Source organism: Saccoglossus kowalevskii, chromosome 14 (genome assembly GCF_978046115.1).
Source record: "Saccoglossus kowalevskii chromosome 14, keSacKowa6.1, whole genome shotgun sequence".
Classification (NCBI taxonomy): Eukaryota; Metazoa; Hemichordata; class Enteropneusta; family Harrimaniidae; genus Saccoglossus; species Saccoglossus kowalevskii.
Genome location: NC_140654.1, coordinates 17,210,157 through 17,229,807, shown reverse-complemented (window position 1 = coordinate 17,229,807; position 19,651 = coordinate 17,210,157). Strand labels below are relative to the sequence as shown.

At 39.1% G+C, this 19,651-nt stretch overlaps 1 protein-coding gene across 1 annotated transcript; it reads right to left on the bottom strand.

The window, feature by feature from the left end:
* Positions 1 to 16,919: 16,919 nt before the first annotated feature.
* On the bottom strand, positions 16,920 to 19,430 carry LOC100371389 (two pore potassium channel protein sup-9-like). Its single transcript, XM_006825474.3, has 2 exons — positions 19,022 to 19,430; positions 16,920 to 17,922 (listed from the first exon to the last, which is right to left on the bottom strand). Exons 1-2 carry the CDS (start codon positions 19,305 to 19,307, stop codon positions 17,087 to 17,089), a joined length of 1,122 nt encoding a protein of 373 aa, XP_006825537.1. The 5' UTR covers positions 19,308 to 19,430; the 3' UTR covers positions 16,920 to 17,086.
* Between the last annotated feature and the right edge of the window lie 221 nt (positions 19,431 to 19,651).

Sequence of the window (19,651 nt, the reverse complement as noted above, 5' to 3'; positions counted from 1 at the left end):
CGATGGGCATTTAATTTATTCATGAGATGAATTTAAAAAACAAGAAATGCTGCGCGCGAAATTTAAAAGTGTAATCTCCGACGCGAGGCAACTTCAATGTCGTTCGCGTTGCACTTCGAGATGTTTCTAATGAAAATAATCAAAATAGCAGCAGCACAATTCATGGGAAAATTGTCATTCTTTGCGATAGAGGTCAAAGTTCGCAACATCCGGTTTCCGGCTTTACGGTTGTGCTCCTGCCATGTCGCTCGATCGCAATGAGTTTTAATTTGACAAATATTCAAGTGCAAATGCAATTGTGTCACTAAATAATGCCATCCATGTCATTACAGATGCCATATATGTGAAGAAAACGAACTTTGAAAGGTTCGAATGCGTGATTTTATGCCACAGTCCTGGCGCGTTTCAACCCTTGGGATATTTTACTATAATAGGGTGTGTCTACAACGCGCGTTAAAATTTGCATATAACATTAGCGCATAACAAAGTTGTGATGAAGGAAAGAGTGGTATAAACAAAGATCAATGATTACTTGAAATCGATACCAGGAAGGGGGGTAAAAGAAAAGTTATATAACATTTTATTATTTAATAATTTATTAAAATACATAAGTTTGTCCAACTCCCCGTGGAAATTGAACAAACCAATGAAAAGTGAGATGGCCCATGTTTAAGGAAATAGCCCCGCCCCACCATTTGTTTATGAATTATTTTCTTTTATTACCAAACGCTTCAGCGTGGTATTAAGAGTTTGTTTTCAGGGGTGGGCGATACCAAGGTGGGAAATGGATGCACATATGGGGTTAATTCCTTGAATTGCAATATAGAGGGTTCAGGCTGAAATACAATAAATAGTGTTTTCATGTTTCGTCTGATATTTCTGTGGTATTCTGCTGCTCTAAGTAATGCACGATTTGTTCCGAAATTCAGTATGCTGTGTGCATTTCAGGGTTATTCGTTTTTTGCTGAAAACACCCCTATATTTTAATGGCAGAGTCGAATAGTTTCACTCCCACTGGGAAATCTGCATTGTTGCTTGAATGAGAGCTAATTAAACACATTTTCCAGACCGACGAAAGAGTATGCAACAGCCAATTTTAACAGCCTGTCACATGATTTTACTCTGAATGTCAACATGAAAAGAGGCTAGTCCATTTTACGCAGGAGTAATTAGGAGTAGAATATGTGAGGGATAGTATCAACAGAGATGTGTATAGTGAAAAGTAATATCTATCCTTCTTTTGCATCTCTGAGCATTTTTGCTTTTGTATATTGGTTTGACAATCTTGAACTTGCATGATTTGCAATGTTTTTTTTTTTTTACTGAAACTCCCCTATTGATCGAATCCCAGGTTTGAACGAGAACGGCACACCACGTGATTCGTTTGAATACAATGCTGAAGGCAAACATGCCGTGCTACAGCGGTACTCCACTGACGGAATGACTTACTAGTACTGCATGCTACAACTTCGCTTGTGACGTTGCTTGTTAGCCATGGATTAAATGAATCTTGATTACCAGTTAAAATGTTGCTCATTTGGCGTTGGTAATCTTTATTTGGAACTGGGTAACGCCGCAACGTCGCCAGCAGAAACCTCCTGGTACTTCGTACTATGATAAAACTCAGTCAACATACATCAAGTTCTCTCAATCGTAGTATTCCATGTGATGTACACTTAATATGCCAAAAATGTTGCTGAACGATTTGAACTGGATAAAAATACTTCGGTTGCCATTGAAAACAAGCCGGTAAAAACAAGCAATATGTTCTCGGCTGTTACCATGGTAGGACATGAACGTGAAGCTAACGTCGGTTTATAACTAAAAATGGGCACCTTATACGAGGTTCGCAAAATAACATTCAGTCTTTAGAAGTCACTTTATTTTATTGCTAGGACGTATTCAGCTGTTAAATATATTATTTCCAACCGTTTTGCGATAGTATTTTCTAGATTGGAGGCAGCATTTACATTTTATTCAAAGTTCAAAGTTGCGTTGGGATTACGTTGACAGTGTAACAATGTGGGGCGAAAGTATTCAAAAAACAGATTTGGCTTTGCCATGATAGCGGTGGGTCAGGATTGTTTTTCCAATTAGTGATGGTATGACCTGCCTGTCAAGTATGAACAAAGAGTTAAAAAGCCATTCCTGGTGAACAGTTACTCTAACTTTGGGGTCAACTTTCTCATTAATGAAAAAAGATATCAAAAATTCAAATAGTAACTTTGTGCCCACACTCAAGCAGAGTACAATGAGCTATGTCTGAGGTGTTTGTATCACAGGGAGTTGGACAAACTTATGTATTTTAATAAATTATTGAATAATAAAATGTTATATAACTTTTTTTACCCCCTCCCCTTCCTGGTATCTATTTCAAGTGATCACTATTTTTATTTTGTAAACACATTTCCGTCTGCTATTTTTGTCAGGTTCAAATCGTTCACCAGCATTTTTGGCATGTTAGATGTACATCACATAGAATACTAAGATTGAGAGAACTTAATGTATGTTGACCACCTGGAAACTGAGTTTTATAAATCTTGAAGGGCTCTCGGAAGATCCACCCGCAGCCTGGACCCGCAGTAAAATCAGCGATTACTATGGAGCCGCAACCATCAACATCGAGATACCAAGAGGTTTCTGCTGGCGACGTTGCGGCGTTACTCAGTTCCAAATAAAGATTACCTACGCCAAATGAGCAACATTTAACCGGTAACCAAGACTCAGTCTATCCACGACCAGCAAGCAACATCACAAACGAAGTTGTAGTGGGCAGCTCACGAGTCAGCGACGACCGATGTCAACGAAAGTCATCCCGTCTGTAGAGTACCGCAGTTGCACGGCATGTTTGCAATGCACAGATCTGTGGAGGAACTTTTAACTTCAACATAAACCGTGTATCGTAGTCGCCCAGCTTAAGTTCTGGTTCTGTCGTGGTCCCAACTAAAGGGCGACAGTAGTCGTGTCGCGTCCTGTTCGATATGGGACTCGATATAGCGACGTACATGAAGTTCAAACATCCAAGAGTTATTTATTTGGACGACTCAAATTAGACGTCTGATTATATTATTTTCACACGTACACTGACACGCGTTCTACACTGACACGCGTCGCTAGGTCGCAGGACTGTCTTGGAGCATATTAATGGGCAATTAGTTGGGTTCCCCGACCTAAATTGCTATCCCGGTTTGTTGCACGTTCTTTCTTTAATATGAAATAATCAAATATGGGACATATGTAATAATAACAGAACCCCACACCCTCCCCGTGGCTTCGCTCGTGAAAGTACGGCAGCAGGATACACCGCATCACTCGTGAAAATAACTTCCATACGCAATGAAAGCCACGGGGAGGGTAAGGGGTTCTGTCATAATACTTCATTATCACTGAAAACATTTTTTCCCTGAAATAAATTCCAGTGAAAATGCAATTTCCTCATACTCTATTGAAACACAGCACAGTGAAATTGGATTCACATGTAATGCTTGAAAACATGTCAGCAAAAATAAATTAAGTGAAATTCTATGTGACTTCATAAGAGTTGGAAATGAACAAATTACACCCGACCCTACCACTCCATACACAATGTAAACTACATCCCAAAACACCCTTTCACCCACAGTTACTACCGTGTTTCACCAGTGTATTCTATTTGACTTCAGGAGAAATTGAAATAAACAAATTAATTATAATTTCAGCCTCTAGTTGAGCACTGATTATATAAACTACCTCGTCTTTATGTCAACTTGGAGTTATTCATTGCCTACATCAGTTACTTCAAAATATATGTTTCAATCCCAGGAATTTCACTCGCTGTTAATTGCATGGGAGTGCCAGTCTTTCATGAATTTCTATTGTCATGTCAATTTCTTGCGATTACTCGGAACATGAAGCTGTAACCACATACCGCCTAGGTGCTGTAACCAAATCCTGGTATAAGCACCGGTTAGGCAGTCTTGAACTATGCATGTGAAGCCAGCTGAGAGGTATATCCAATCCTATCGATCTTTCATTGTTTGGTAACTATTTGCTGCAAATGCAACAAAAATCAATATAAAAATATTACCCACACAGCATTCTACAGGTTACTTGTAATATTATGATACTGCGCAGTTTCAATCTTCTGTAGGCTGTATGCAAAATTGAATTCAGATTCAGATTTATAGTCAAATCCGTATGCAGATTGCGAAAATACCACAATGAATCTGTATTCGTCGCTCATCATTATGAACGATATGTAGGTAGATACCGCCGCACTGCAGTGCTAGTATTATAACATTTCAATAGACCGCCAATTCACACACTTTAATACGTCTATAAATTGAGTCGAGAAATCTGTCACGTGATGCCAAACAAGTAGAATGTGGACTTGTGCAGTCATGGTTTCAGTGGTCCGGCACTCGGTCAACATCCCATGGTTCAACCGACCTACTTCAGGTAAAAAACAACTCAAATTAATAGTAAACACAATCGCTAAATTAATATTATTATTAAAAATCCCATGCACGGCTACTTCATAGTATTTTTTTTAATATTAATATACACACACCATGGCAAATTCGATTCTGTGCCAGGCAGTAATGGCCAATCATCGAATTTCTTACTAAGAAAACATTGGTAGGGTTCAGTCTGAGGACTTGAAGACGGCGTTGACATTTAGCTGATGCACGTGAAAGATTGTGTCTGAATTTCAAATATGATGAATCCGCCCACATACATTGCCCTGATTTTGAGGGGGCATATTATCTTTAGTACTTCTACAGAGATAAAATATATAACCGGAGGTGTGTAGGAAATGGCGAATGCATGGTGGGAATTAATTAGAATGCACTTGTGAAGACAAGTTGTTGATTTCAAGAGGGGAGGGGGTGGAAGACAAACAGGCGGATCTGAGTCTAGCGATGCAAACAATTCATTTTTGAAAATGACCTATAAAAAATCCCCAACTCGCACGCATTTGCTGGTTTTAGACGAACCAGCAGGTGGATACTAATAACATCTTGTCCATACGCATGCGAATCATGATATTAGATTTACACGACTACGGTTTTGATAACTGACCTGAACATATAATACAGAATCTAATAATAACCAGCACCACAGGCAGTTGTTGGGCAAAATGTCTCCTGGCAAAATGAAGAGTCGAATTACATTTATTCTTAGAAACGTTGCCATGGAAATGTAAACGCTTTAATTTCGCATGGGGTTATTTGTATGTCGTGTCAACGTAATTTACGTTTAACCGCGAAAAAACAAACCAGCCGTGGTACATCTCCCGTCGTGGAGGAAAACGGCTCTGGTAATAATATATTACAAGTCAATCATTGATCTACTTTATTGTGAAGCTCGCGTACGATATCAACGTCAGGTTGTCTGTATTCCTTCGGAATTCTGAACACAACTGTAACGGCAACTGTGAATTCCTGTTGGCCTTTCTCATGGCTGCTCATTGGGATTCAATTTATTTCGCGCACTGAATGAACGGATGCCTTCGGGCTATTCTGCAGCAGCTTATGAAACGTGACCATGGCAACGTTTGCGTCATGTCGTCACAGTTTCCCCACCTGCAAGCCGAGGCGATGACTGCGCATGCGCAGTTGGCTCTCTGGCGCGGATTGAGTCAATGTCATCTGTTTATTTCATAGGTAATAATATCCCTGACACCAAGTGACGGGTATAATCCGACCTCGCCCTGTGGTCTGCAAACTGTTTTGTTTGGTGCTGTGTATATTTAGGTCCCGGGTGAATCGAAGGCGTTGTAACTACAGTTCGGACGAGAAATTAATTAAATTCCGTATTTGTTCCGTGGGGCAACTATAGAATCCGCATACTTATCCCGTAGTCTATGCCAGTGGGCGGTCTTTGAGATTTTTTGTACGCTGCTATTTCTAGGTCAATAATAGTACCGTAGAGAGGGCTTGAAATAATATTATGAATCTTAAATTAACAATACACGCGTTTTTACACTAAACAATCACCACGGCGTTACTGTCAAGTTTAACTTGATAAAACAAACAGACAAAAACTGCAAATTTACGGATTGAGAATTTACATAGTAATATTATTATTATTATTGTTATTATTATTATTATTATTTTGTAGCGACGTAGATAAACACAATTCCACAAAATAGGCCTGCATGATATATTTACTTCATTTTTTAAATCAAGACCATTAGGAAATTAAGTCCATTCAGTTCAAAATTTACAAAACTATATATAGCAAAAAGAAAAAAAATATATATATAGCAAAAAAAATTGGGAAAAAAATCACGCCGTTCAAAAGGGTTGAAAGGCTCTATTCAATCATTAACCATATTGACGAATGAAATAAAATACCGTGGGTGGAGAAGCTATTTATGCATTCAGGAAGTGAATTTTCGTTCACTGACGCATACGCTGTACTATTGCTCTCCTAAAACGGATCACCCACACACGTGCCCAGAGAGTTTTCGTCGAATTCAGAGTCATCGACTCAAAGTAACATGTAGTGAATATTAGTGTCATGTTCATGATAACCGCTAGTAGGCGTACGTCCATGGCGTAACACAGTCGTATTCTCCATCGTGATAGTATTGGAATCGGGGAGTAAGCGTTATAGCTCACAAAGAAAATCAGTCTATCGTTGTGACGTCATATAAACCACGTGACTCGTCAAATATCAAAAAAAAAATTGTTTAAGATGTCACTTGGCAGACACTGAAAGCATTCACATCAACAAATAAAAGAAAGGAATGTTTTCAAACGAAGCCAATATTAAAATCATTATGACCAATCTGAAGCCGGTAGCTGCCTTCTCAGACAAAGGTCGGTTCGCAGTGAACCATAGAGAGGCGTACATGAATAGAATCTGTACAGCACCGAATTCAGAATGAAAGTCACCTCTTTAAAATCGAAGAAATTAAAATCCAGATTGCCAACGTAGTGTATGTGGCACGAAAAAAGAGTGACGTCACTCTATCCCAAGACACTTAGAAACGAAAGATGGCGGTGTCGGAGGTATTTCGCTATTCAGTCAGCAGACGCCTATAATTAGCTTGTTAGTTACTATGTGAAGATCGACCAGTCGGCGTCGGCTGCTGATTTAGGTCGACACGTTCGTTTACTTCAGAGGACAGCGCACTACTAAAAATCGAGTCGGTAGCCCAATCCGGGACATGTTCGATTGTGGGTCACATGCGACGTCTGCAGCGAAATGTAAAATGTTTTGAGTACAGGAAGTTCGAACGTCACGACTGTGTCGTTTTAAAGGCGTGACACAGAAACAGTGCAACAGACGGAAATAAGAATTACCAGCGACAAATACGCGCAGTCTGTGTTTAAACGGTAGTTATAAAATACAGTTTAGACTCAAGTGTCGCCAAGATCTCGTCGAGAGCGAGAAAGTTCGAGAATTGTTTTCGTCCCTCAAAAATAGTTTGTCACCACCCCGCTCCACCCACGTCACCCGCATACACTGTTATGGGTGTTAGGTTGAATGAAACAAAATATGTCACCTCCCGAGACGACAGGGAAAAAGATGTGAAATTATCCTTTTTTAAATCATTCGTGCTTAAACTGTCCAATGTATTATATTACCATACTATAGTAGCATAATATTACCATAACACAGTAACACCACTTTAAGCTGTTCCGATAAAACTACTGTAAATCATTAATATTCTTAAGATGAGAGTCGCTAACAGCATCGAAGTATGTCTCAATTCATACATTAATAATCATGAATGCAATGAATATTATATTCAATAAATGAATATTTAATAACAATGTCAGTTTTCTTTTTCTTATATTAAAATGTCAATTGTTATTAGTTTTGCGATGCTTTGTGTGTGAAGAGTATTACTTTTTTTTTATGTTTCGAACTGACCGGATAAACATTTATCAAAGGAATGGTTCTTATGGTTCCATAATGGCTCATTAAAAACTATTGCAGAACTTAATACGAAGCAAGGTCATAGGCTATCACACTACAACAAGCAACGGATGAAACTCACTTTCAAGGTATTTTTGGTAACTGTAGATGGTACGAGTGAAATTTTTATGAGAAGTCTTTTTACACTATATTTTAAAGGGCGGTAGTCGCCTCGCCGCGTCCTGTTCGATATGGGACTCATAGCGACATATACAACGCGTGTAAAATACATTGTTTATTTACACGAAATTCGAACACGAACTGCGCGACGACCACCGCGCTTTAACCCACATGTCGTTACTGTCACGGTGTACGGACGCATCTTACAAAACCCCAACCTGCCGGCCGGGTTTCACTACAAGTTTTATATTTTCATAGTATGGAAATCAATTGATGAAAGATACTGCAAGATATAACAGGCCCGGAAACATGAATAACTTATAATGTTGAAAGGTTAATAGATTATTACGTCATCAACAGAAAAGACTTCAGTTGGTCCACACAAAAATCATATTTGTAAACCTTCGAATGGTATCTTGTTCCCGCCGAAATCTTCAACATTTTAATATATTTGTTCTATAATTTCTTCATTTTTTGATGATGTTAAGTTAAATTAATATAATTGTTAATTGCTTACAAATCCAGATCAGTTTTTTCTTTTGAAAAATATGGAAACAATTAAGAGGGTTATTTTCTTGTATAGTTGAAACGGGAAAACACCTATGCAAGGCGCCCAGAGTTTCTTTATGCTCAGTAATATACAACTCAATATCCTAAAAGGGCATAAGGATATCTCACTACAACTTTCAAGTAACGCATTCGTAAAGTTAAGTGGCAATTTCGGTGCCACATTGTTAATCACGTCTCATTAATTATGCACGAAAGTAAATCACCGGAAGCGCGTTGCATTGTGGACTACAAAAAAAGTTAACGACGCCAAGTTTCCCCCACAATCCTCACCTCCTTTTTTATTTCCGGAATATTAAAACTATTTTGCACCATTTCAAGACAAAACAACCAATGACATTCCGCATTAGCTGTGCATATATACACATACTAAAATTATTGTTCGATCATATTAATTATATTTATGCCCCGGATGAACCAATTAGCTGCTTTTAACTGGCAACTACCAGAAGGTGGTAAAAACTAAAGAGAAGAATTACGCAACGATGGACAGTTTACCGACATACTCATCCCAGGATAACTACGAAGCACATACTAAAAGGCATGCGCACAACTTTTTTGCGGTTTAGAGTGCAAGTCTCCCGGGTTATGATCACGTTGGTCGCGACAGAGCCACGTGACTTGTTTGTGCCCCCCTCCCAGTTAACTCGCAATCTCCTCTATAGCCATCGCGTTCGCTGTTCATATGTAGCTGCGATACAGTTAGTTAGAGCTACAAATGGAACACTATTTTAGGGACAGAAACAAGTCTCGTGCCCCCCCCCCCCGTTCTCAACGAGATCTCGGAGGCCATTTTGCAAATAAATTTTTAAAATGCAACAATTAATGTTACTCTCTGACATGTCTGACAAGAAATACTAACACGGCGTAGACTGAGCACCGTGATACCGCTGGGAGTAACAGGAATATGTGCCAATTGTAAAATAAATATTATATATTATTGTTTTCAAATGTGCCCTTAACGTCTGAATGCGAGCTACTGTTACGTCGTATCGAGAACAAAACTTCATTGAAGGTTACAGCCACGTCATGTCACAGTTTTATATTTTTACGAGGTTGGCATCAGCGAAGGATGAAATCACTTTAACAGATTTTAACGCCGCAATATTAAAGGACGGAAGTCGTCGTGCCGCGTCCTGTTCGATAAGGGACTCATAGCGACGTATACAACGCGTGTAAAATACATGGTTTATTTACATGAAATTCGAACACGCGCTGTGCGACGACCACCACGCTTTAAACATTGACGTAGCAGAGCGAATCTAGCGCATGCGGTCAACGAAATGAAAAGAACAATTCCTGACAAATTTCATTTTTTTTAATATTAACACAATTCTATAAAGATTGCGTAATCACGTCTGTTGTGGTTTTCACGGAAGGTGAATGAAGCGGTCAATTAATTTGTTTAAAAGGTACAAACACACTAAATCTGTTTTATACGCCCATCTACATAACAAAACACAATTTCGATATTTCCAGATTTTAGTTAATATTCAATTGATGTAGTAGCACATGACGACGAGTGGGCGTTTAGTGTTGTGTACAGTGGGACGTGGCTATAAAATTACAAATGTAGTCAATAACTTGGACGGAATACGAAGAATTGAGTTGTTTCACTGAAGGTTAGAATGTATGGTACTTTATAGGTTGGACTATTATTTCCCATGGGGGTGGATAGGTTTCATTTTTCGCGCCGATTATTTTGATTTGGTTGACTTGGTAATGTGTCATTCCAAGTCGCCAGGTGTTCCTTATTCAGGTTTCTTTATATATCGCCCTCCCAATATCCTAGAAATCTCAACTTAATGCGGACCCCCTTACAGAGACAGCCTGTATAATATTTATCATTATTCGTCGTGAATGACGTCTGTTTTTGTCAAACACACTGAGGGGGTGGTCACGTGACGTGCCAGGTCGATTTTCATCTACGAACGTCACAATCGTCAATTAACGGCATATTAATAACAAGGGAATAAATCTATTTTTCGAGATACGCCCGAAAAAAAAATGTATTCACGTTTCATTTCTATACGCACAAAAATCGCATTCGACAAGAGCATCCAATATTACAGCGTCGTGTTCAGAATGAAAGACCACACAATACACGAGTAATTCGTCGCCATGGCGACGGCTAAGGTTGAATAACAAAATATTAAAAGAAAAGTGAATGGCGATATAATAAACGTCAGACCCTAAAAGTATATAGGGTTCGCTTCTGAATGCATGTACGACAGTTCGATGATAAAATACTAAACACAGACTTGGCGTAAACTTAAAACGAAAGACAGCACCCGCCATTGTTTTTGAGTGCGAGATTAAAATACAAGTTGTAATGAATTTGTATCTAAAAATCCGTTTTAGGAGTAATGAAGCCTCATATGCATTGAGATGACACTACAATGGTTTATCTGTCACCCTACTCGATACAAAGGAGCGAAAAGTATCATAATACCGGCAATGCTGATTAAATGAGCTCATGACACATCATTACTGTGTTTCCTTAAACAGCATAGAATGGTCGAGCACGGCGCACCGGGGACAATACACTAGTAGCATACATGAGTTACTGAAATAGTGTCAATTAATAATAATAATAAACTTGTATTACGTCATTCCGACAATTATTTTGTACAATCTATGAATATACCATTTATATATTAATATTTTATTAAAGCGTTGTCGATTATTTGGGGAGGACTTGAAACAGTAGTACAGTAATAGTAGTATGCACATGCGTCATGTTTTTGGGACATCAAATATTATTTTTTTTTTATTTTCACAGAGATGACATCTTATGTCACAGGGATGACGTCAATGAAATAAAAATAATAGGGTCGTGGATGTACAAAATGGAGTGAAAATAACATTTCTTGTCTGTTTTGGGGCATGTTACTATTGTTTCCTATAGCAAAGTTATATCTCAATAACTGACAATTTTGGTCTGGTGAAAAATTATAGTGGCTTATAAGTGGTTTCAGACTCCATGCCTTGAAGTATTACACAATTTTCATTATTTTAGTGCATTTTAAAAGATGAAATGTGTTTGCATTGTTGTTTACACCTCACTGTTATACTAAATACTATAAAAATAATACAAGTTGTCAATTTATGCATACATTCGACAATGAATAATAAAATTAATTATAGACAGCGTTTGACACGAAATATTGACACTGTCATATGCGCTAAAATATGCGCACAAGTCAAAATTTAGAGTACGAAAGTGACGTCATACAACGGCGCTCAAAGGTATTTCAGTAGACTTCTCTCTTGCCGCTAGAGACTGTAAGGAAAGGGGTAACCTTATAGAATGGATATCCAAACACATTCCAATTAAATAAACAGTTACGGAGATTGCAAAAAAAAAAAAAAAAAAAAAAACACGGAATGCGCATTGTACTAGTGTTATTTTTTTTGTCACGTTTGAAAACTGAAGAAATTTTGTTTATTACTTATTCAATTAACCCACTGCACCGTCAATATAACTGCAGCGGATTTCGAACCCGACCCGGCAGTTCTACGTCATCGGGCTTCCTCATAGTCACGTGGTACGCCGATAGTGCACAAGTGCATTTGTGGTAGTTTATTTTGAAAGGTTTATAGTATAATATGTGTTACCATATCGTAAGTAATGTTTGCTTATCGGCCGCATGTCGACATGATGGAAACTACGCACACAAGCATCAATCGACGTGCAGTGACCTCAGTCGCTAGCACATCGGATGTAGTTGCGCACAACAAGAATATTGATGTACAATTTCCACGGGCTACTAGACAACACGTGTACTCGTACATCTGCGCTCCGAGAAAGCGCAATTAATCTGGTGGGGAGCTTAACATGTTATTAACAGCCATCTCGCGGATTACTCTACTAAATCCTTGAATAATATTAAGAAGGAATAACTTTCAAATATGACGTCACATCAATATCTTGTGAATTGTATTTCAAAACAGCGATAAGTGAAATTTTCAATTAAAAAAAAACGTTTTACATCATTGTGTTGGTGTAAGCGATGTGGTTACCCGGGTACCGTGGCAACTACGAATCGTAATGTGACTACTGCATCGGACTGGGCACGCGAGATGTGCGCAAACAACGCGAGAAAAGTGACTATTTTAATATGGTGTTGTGGTGTACAAATTAGACTAGATCGGTTAGATTATCACAGTCCTGATCACAGGATACAAGGCGTTCATCAAGTGATTGACATTTGATAGTCTCACAACAGGTGAATGTAAACGAGAGATGTTATCAAAAAACGTTGTGGGAATTGATGAACAAGAACTAATTTTCACTCTATTTTTTTCATTTTGATGCAGAGCAGCATAATAGTATTGAATGCGCCATTTTAAAAATTTTCCCCAATTATACGTACTGAACGTCATTTGCAGATTTTGCCAGCCAAAACTGTGTCGAATCACGTTTTCAATGCAAAAAAAGACATTATTTTCATGGCGGGAAGCAGAGAATTGAAGGCCTCTCTGTCATTCAATATTACTTTCGACGAAATATTCGTAATTAATTCCAATTTTTTTTATTATAAGCGTTGTGCATTCGCTAGTGGAATTAATTTTGCCCAGACGTATTTCTAAAATTAATATCTGCGTTTTCGGCAACTATTCTACGCGTGACGTCATTCAATATACCTTTGTTCCGCCTTCAATAAAGGGTTGCGTGTGTTAAAAAATAGTATGCGCGACCACTTCATTTCATTCCTTTGAACGGTGAATAACATTTACGACAGAAAATGCGAGTATTTTTTAGACGTGTGTGATTTTCTCTTCCAATTAAAGCATTTTTACGGTTTACATGTAACGACATGATTTCATGATCATCAATCTAATAAGCCCGATAAATTTACAACCTCCGATTCGCATGGTGTTTGTCCCTCGGTAAATATACGATGACTCGGGAAGTCGACCAATACAAGGTGCGATAACGAATCTACTCCATGAGTCCTTAGGTTTCGGGCGTTCATTCTATTATATTATATTCGATTGCGTCGTCAACGTGTACTGGTTCGTCCATATCAACTTTGAACCACTCGACTACAAAGCTCTAGATTTCGCGGTAATTCAAATAAAAAAAAACATTTGTATGTCGTCGTGTGCGATATATTTGGGCACCGATCAAGAACTACGAAGAAGATGGCGGGTTTGATGACATACTCTGACCAAAAATAATACGTGATACTGAAAACGGTAATTCCAGGCACATGTAAGAGAGCGGTACAGTACAAAACTATCTCGCAAAAATATTCTACGATTGAGGGGAAAATTAATGTGTTACCATGGTAATTATTTATACTGAGAACTGTTGACTTGATTGGACGAGTTCAATAAAATTTGACCCCATTCATTAGTAAGAGAGCAATATTACTAGAACCTCTGTCATTAGGTTCATTCAATTGGGTTGCCTTTTCAGTAACAATATTTCACAACGTTTAGTTGGCGACCCCCAAGGCTCTCTACATGATTTGCCCATTACCTCCAGTTTACCCCCGACCAGGTTAAACACTTGCGCATGCGCCACATTCGACAAAATCTGTTGTATTCTGTTCGAATACAATTTTGTTAGAATACAATTTCTGATAGAATGTCAGACCAAAAAAAGCTCACGTCATTGTATTTTTTTAATTAAACATCCCTTTTGTCGGTACGTGAAAACTGATTTAGCCACGTGATGAAATATCGCGTTTCACAGTAACCAGTGTTCCCAGAGTAAATAACAAACTAGAGGCAATAGGATTAAGTTTCGAGGAAAAAAGTTTACCATTTTATTCGGTAGAAAATCGCTAGTTGAATATTCTATATTCCCATACTCTGTATTCATAAGGCGCCAAATGAGATGAAGGTTCGATGTATGATGAAGATCAAATATGGCGGCCATCTTTAAAAATGAACCCACGATTGACAATTAAAAGTATTCCACATATTTAACCTTCATGTGACTTCAAAAAATAAATAAAAATACACTAGAAACGAACTTTAAAACTACACCGTATATTCGCCAAGGTAATCTTTAAAATTACAGAACTTATCCTAAAAGCGACGCTGAAATGGTCGGTAAAATGGAAAATGGCGTACTGAGGCAGTGAACAGCAAAATGGAGAGACGAATGTTGTGTTACAAATAAAGTGCATATATAAAAGACGCTTGATGTTGTGCACAGATCTGTACAATATTTAAACAGGATGACAGAACATAAAAATATTCCACATGCCAGGCGTTTCAGACTCCCCTTCTCCCGTTGGCCTTGAAGCAATCTGAAATTACAACTGCACCCATGTTTCGGGTTTTCAGAGAATCAACACTTCACGAAAATGAATAAAAAACATTTCAATTAAAAATAGAATCCGAGACTGAGAAATGTCGTACCATGGCGGGATTCAATTAAACGTGCTGCTACTCTACGCTGTAGCCGGGGGTCCTTACTATATTTTCAATGCGCATTAATATTAATAATAACAGAGCTTACGGAGATATATATAAATATGTTCTGTCATCCATAGGGCAGCGCACATGGATTTTCTCCTACTATACGCAAATTACAGAATTCCGTCATGGTTAGCATTTTGCCGGGATGGCCGAGATATTGACATTGACTCACCGGGACTTCCCTCCCTGGTCTTCCCTACAATTATCTCCTTTTTTAGTAGTACCGTGTGTCATATAACACCAAACGAAAACAGACGATAATGCGATGTCTGTGGTTTAATTATTAATTTTTGGCGCGTTTTCGTTGAAAATGTACATGCACGTACTTTGGGACATGGTTGGTGAATACCCCCAGAAAAATGACCGTGTCGAACAGAAGGGTACTTTTAACTTTTGGTACTCATACTTATCCTAAATCGGCCGTATCAATGTACTATGGAATGAGACGGTCTCAATGGCGGGTCGTATCTAAAAATAGCCACAAACACAATCAAACATGTGTGCTATGACGTCTTGTGGAGAAGCCAGCATTTAAGGGGCGATTCAAAGTAAGCTAATAAACGGGAGGGGTTAGTATTCTTAGCACTTGCCGCTCGTAGAAACGTCTGCCGGAACTAGATGCGATAGAAGTGTGCATTATTAATGTCATAACGAAGATAAAAATGAACGCATATGGCGATGATGAGGGCGGCGCACTAATTAGTCGTTCCCATCGACACTGGAGACCCATAACAGCCGTGTCTATTTTTAGTAAGCAGTTGTATCGTTTTTCTAACGGGGGGCCCTGCACTCGCCTGAAATTATGTGGGGATTCGACTTCTCCCATTAGTATTTACCGTATAAGCTACAAAGATTAACCAGACTAGGAAGTGAACTTGTACGCCGAGGTCGGTGCTAAAACACCCCGACATCGGAATATGAAAATATCTGGAAAGACAGGGATGAATACCCCCAAATCTTCCCGAGGTCATTGACCAAAGCGGGAATTAAATATCTAAATAAAGATATGCCCGGGCACCCGTGTACTGTGGTTTTGGAATCTATTTACATACCTATACAATAAATTAATCGACAAAACGGAATAAAATAGTATTATTTACAAAAAAAATATGATAATATTCAAGGTTCGAAGAAGTTTATAAACATACAAAATGCGTCATCATATTGCTCAACGGTTCTTTGGGATAAAACACACAAATTAAAAATTGTCGCCATAAACCCACTAATTCTTCCATCCATGTATTTTAAAATAAATAAACACATTGGAGGAAGAAGTTGTATAAATAAAAAAAGTGGCAAAATGGGCATTGTTTTTCCACAGTGAAATTCCCTGGATCCATGGGATACGAATGAAACAAATTACTACGTTGTGGTTCAATGAAGAGACAATTTGGGGGGGGGCAAGAGTGCGTGTCGCAGCTTGGTGCACGTGAAAAATATTGCATAAAACACTCATGAAAAAACTTAACAAATTTTGGAGAAAGACGATGATGTTCAAGGTATTTAGAAGTTTAGAGTCTCTGCATAACACAAACTAATCTTAACGCAGACTCTTGTAGCAATGTTGACCTAGAAAAGCCCACAGTTGGTGCTTCTAGAAATAGTATTGCAATAATCTTGTCATATCAGCCGCCGCATAGCTATATTTGAGACAAGCTGACGGATTTATCTATTTGAGTAGCTTAGGATTGCATTGTTTTAAAAAAAATGTGTATGAAAACAAAAATACGCAACTCGTAATGAACGCTGAGATTAATAAGGAATGGACAATACCTTGTTGACGGTTAGCAGTCACCGGCCCGTGGGGTGGGGTTTAAATTGTATGTATAGTGTTTATAAATACATGGTCGTGGGCATGCGCACACATACGCCAATGCCCGTGATTCTTTGCGTATTTACCCACTGTCCCCACCGACAATCCATTGTCAAATTGTTGTGTGTATTCGCACATGGTAGTGCATATTTGACTGCTGCGGGCGCCGAAGTACCCCAAATTGAAACGACGACTTGTTGTGCACAATAACACGAGCAAATTCCAGATTCCTTCAATTTAGATCGACGCCCTTTTCCGGCTGTTCAACGCTTGGTACTGTAGAAACGTGTGCTCATCTGCGAACCCGTTATAGATGTCGTTAATTGGCTGCAACTGAAAAGAATTTCCTGGGTATTTTTTTGACCCCGCGTTACTGTAAGAATATTTTTTCCGTCTACTAAAACAAGTGCATGGACAGATCTTCGAAATTGTACTTTTGATTTCCGGGTAAGGCGCAGGGTGAGGTGTATGGTAATGGGTTGTGTCATACCCTCTCAGATCCACATGATGTGCCTCGATGCTATTGCCGTGAAACTCCCTTAGTTCCTGATCTCTTTGTATCTCGGCTTCTCTCTGAGCCTGCTGTTCCCTGCGTTCGTCCTCTGTGTTCAGCGTGAGCAGTCTCAGCACGAGCAAATTCAGCGATGCTCCCACAACCGTCAAGCCGATAAGAATATACATCAGAGTGAACGCAACATACTCCGGTTCATATTGTAGCGCATTCTGTTTCTGCAGTGCGACATAGTCGCCAAAACCTATTGTAGTCAACGTTATAAATATATAGTAATAAGCATCTATCCAAGACCAATCCTCAAAATATGTAAAAGCAAAAGCTCCGGAGACTGTAATAACAGATACATTAAACGCGCCAACCATCACCAGGTTCGTATGTGATACCTCCGTGTTTCTAAATCCTGCACATTTCTTGATATGCCGCAGTAAATAGGCGGTAAAAACGTTAAGTCTCTCGCCGATGCTCTGAAACATCACCAGGCTGAGCGGTATTCCTATTAAGGCATACCCCATACAAAACAGCTTGCCGCCGATAGTCAAAGGCGCTGTGTGACCATATCCTTCAGTTTAGAGACAGGAGAGAATAAAATGAAAAAAAATAACATATTAATAATAAGATTTTTGAACATTGCGTAATATTTAATTGTGTTAACGTGGCGTAGTGTTAAGAAGATTTAGCAATGCGATGCATTCTGAAAAAACCCGATGAAACTTGACATAACAAGAATATTGGTAAATTCCATTATACAAATAACCGAGGTTAGCATACTCGTATTATATGCATACTAGATTGGGTGCTAGTACTGTGCTACACGCATTTAGGCACATCAGCTTTACGTTTAAAAAGTACGCGATAAACGGGTGGGACGATTACGATTAAGAATCAAGCGCCGAATTAAAGACATGCAAAAGAGCCGTCTAGACGAGAGAGATGTATATCCCAGCAGAAGGGGGTTTGATGTGTGTAGCTTGGGCGTGTACTCAAATCCGTCGATCGAATGATCACTAGCGGTCGGAGAATGAACGTATTTCTCTCTCTCAGTAAATAAACTGCACCCTACATAGTGTACACCGTATATTGACAATACGCAATAATAATAAAGAACAGGCAGTAAGGAGAGTTGTGTGTAATGTCGTGCAAAAGATTGGATGAAGAGGGCGTACTAAAACTGGTGCACGGTTTAAATGCCTCGTCATTTGTAGAAACCGTATTGTGGCATAAAATAGAAGAAACGTATTTTTATTCCTAACATTAAAAAATGCGAAATTGAATTATGCGCGTTCGACGGGAGCTTGGTTTTAGCCTGCTGTGTAAACTACACTGCGGGTAGCTCGCATTGAGTGCGCACAATCGAATGAAGCGTAGGTACGTAATATGTGCTCTGGTTGACGTACATGACTACAGGAGAGCTCGGCCTTGAGCACACCGCACCGACAGCACGGCGAAATGTCATAAAGCGTTAACATTGATGAGTTGTACAAGGCGATGCCAACGAGACAATCAATGCAACATGTACGTTAGATAAGCTGAATTGGTAAATTCATATGGGTATTATCAGCGAGCCATGGACAGAGTAAAGCTATCGCTAGGCAGGCACTGTGTGTTGTAGTACTATACTGACCATTCACAACCGAAATCTCATTCAAAACGATACTAACCTATTGTAGTGATTACCGTCGTGGCGAAATAAAACGAGCCGGAGAATTTCCACTGTATACCGGCCTTGAGCGGGACTAACTTGATTATTACATGTACCAGTTCGTCGTATTCCGTGTCGTTGGTTATATTGAATCGCCGTCGTATCTCATTCTCCCGTTCGTAATAGTAATGTCGTTCTGACTCTTCTTTGTCGGACTCGAAGGCGTCGAACACAGCAGCACCGATCAACAAATATGTGAATTCGCAAACGATCAGCGACAGCGTCCGAACGTTTTGCTTCTTCATTTTTCAGCTAGAGGAAGAATAAACCTTCTAATTCCAAAGCCATATTGTATTGAATCACTCCGACGATACCCGCAGTTGTAGTCTTCGCTAGGTTAGGTTGCTGCTGGATGTTGCTTTCACTACTGCCGTCTAAAGCGATGCGCAGAACCCGCGAGAATTGTCAACAGAATGCGCAGGTTAATGAATATGTAACATTTACTGATGTGAACACCAGCTGGCGTTGCACACGATTATTTCAAATCCAATCCCCCGTACTCAGCGGCGGAACTTTTGAAAGGGGTGGTGTTTATTTGACTTGCAGCAACAACTTTATCTCATGTGATACTCGCCCTATTGCAGCGATA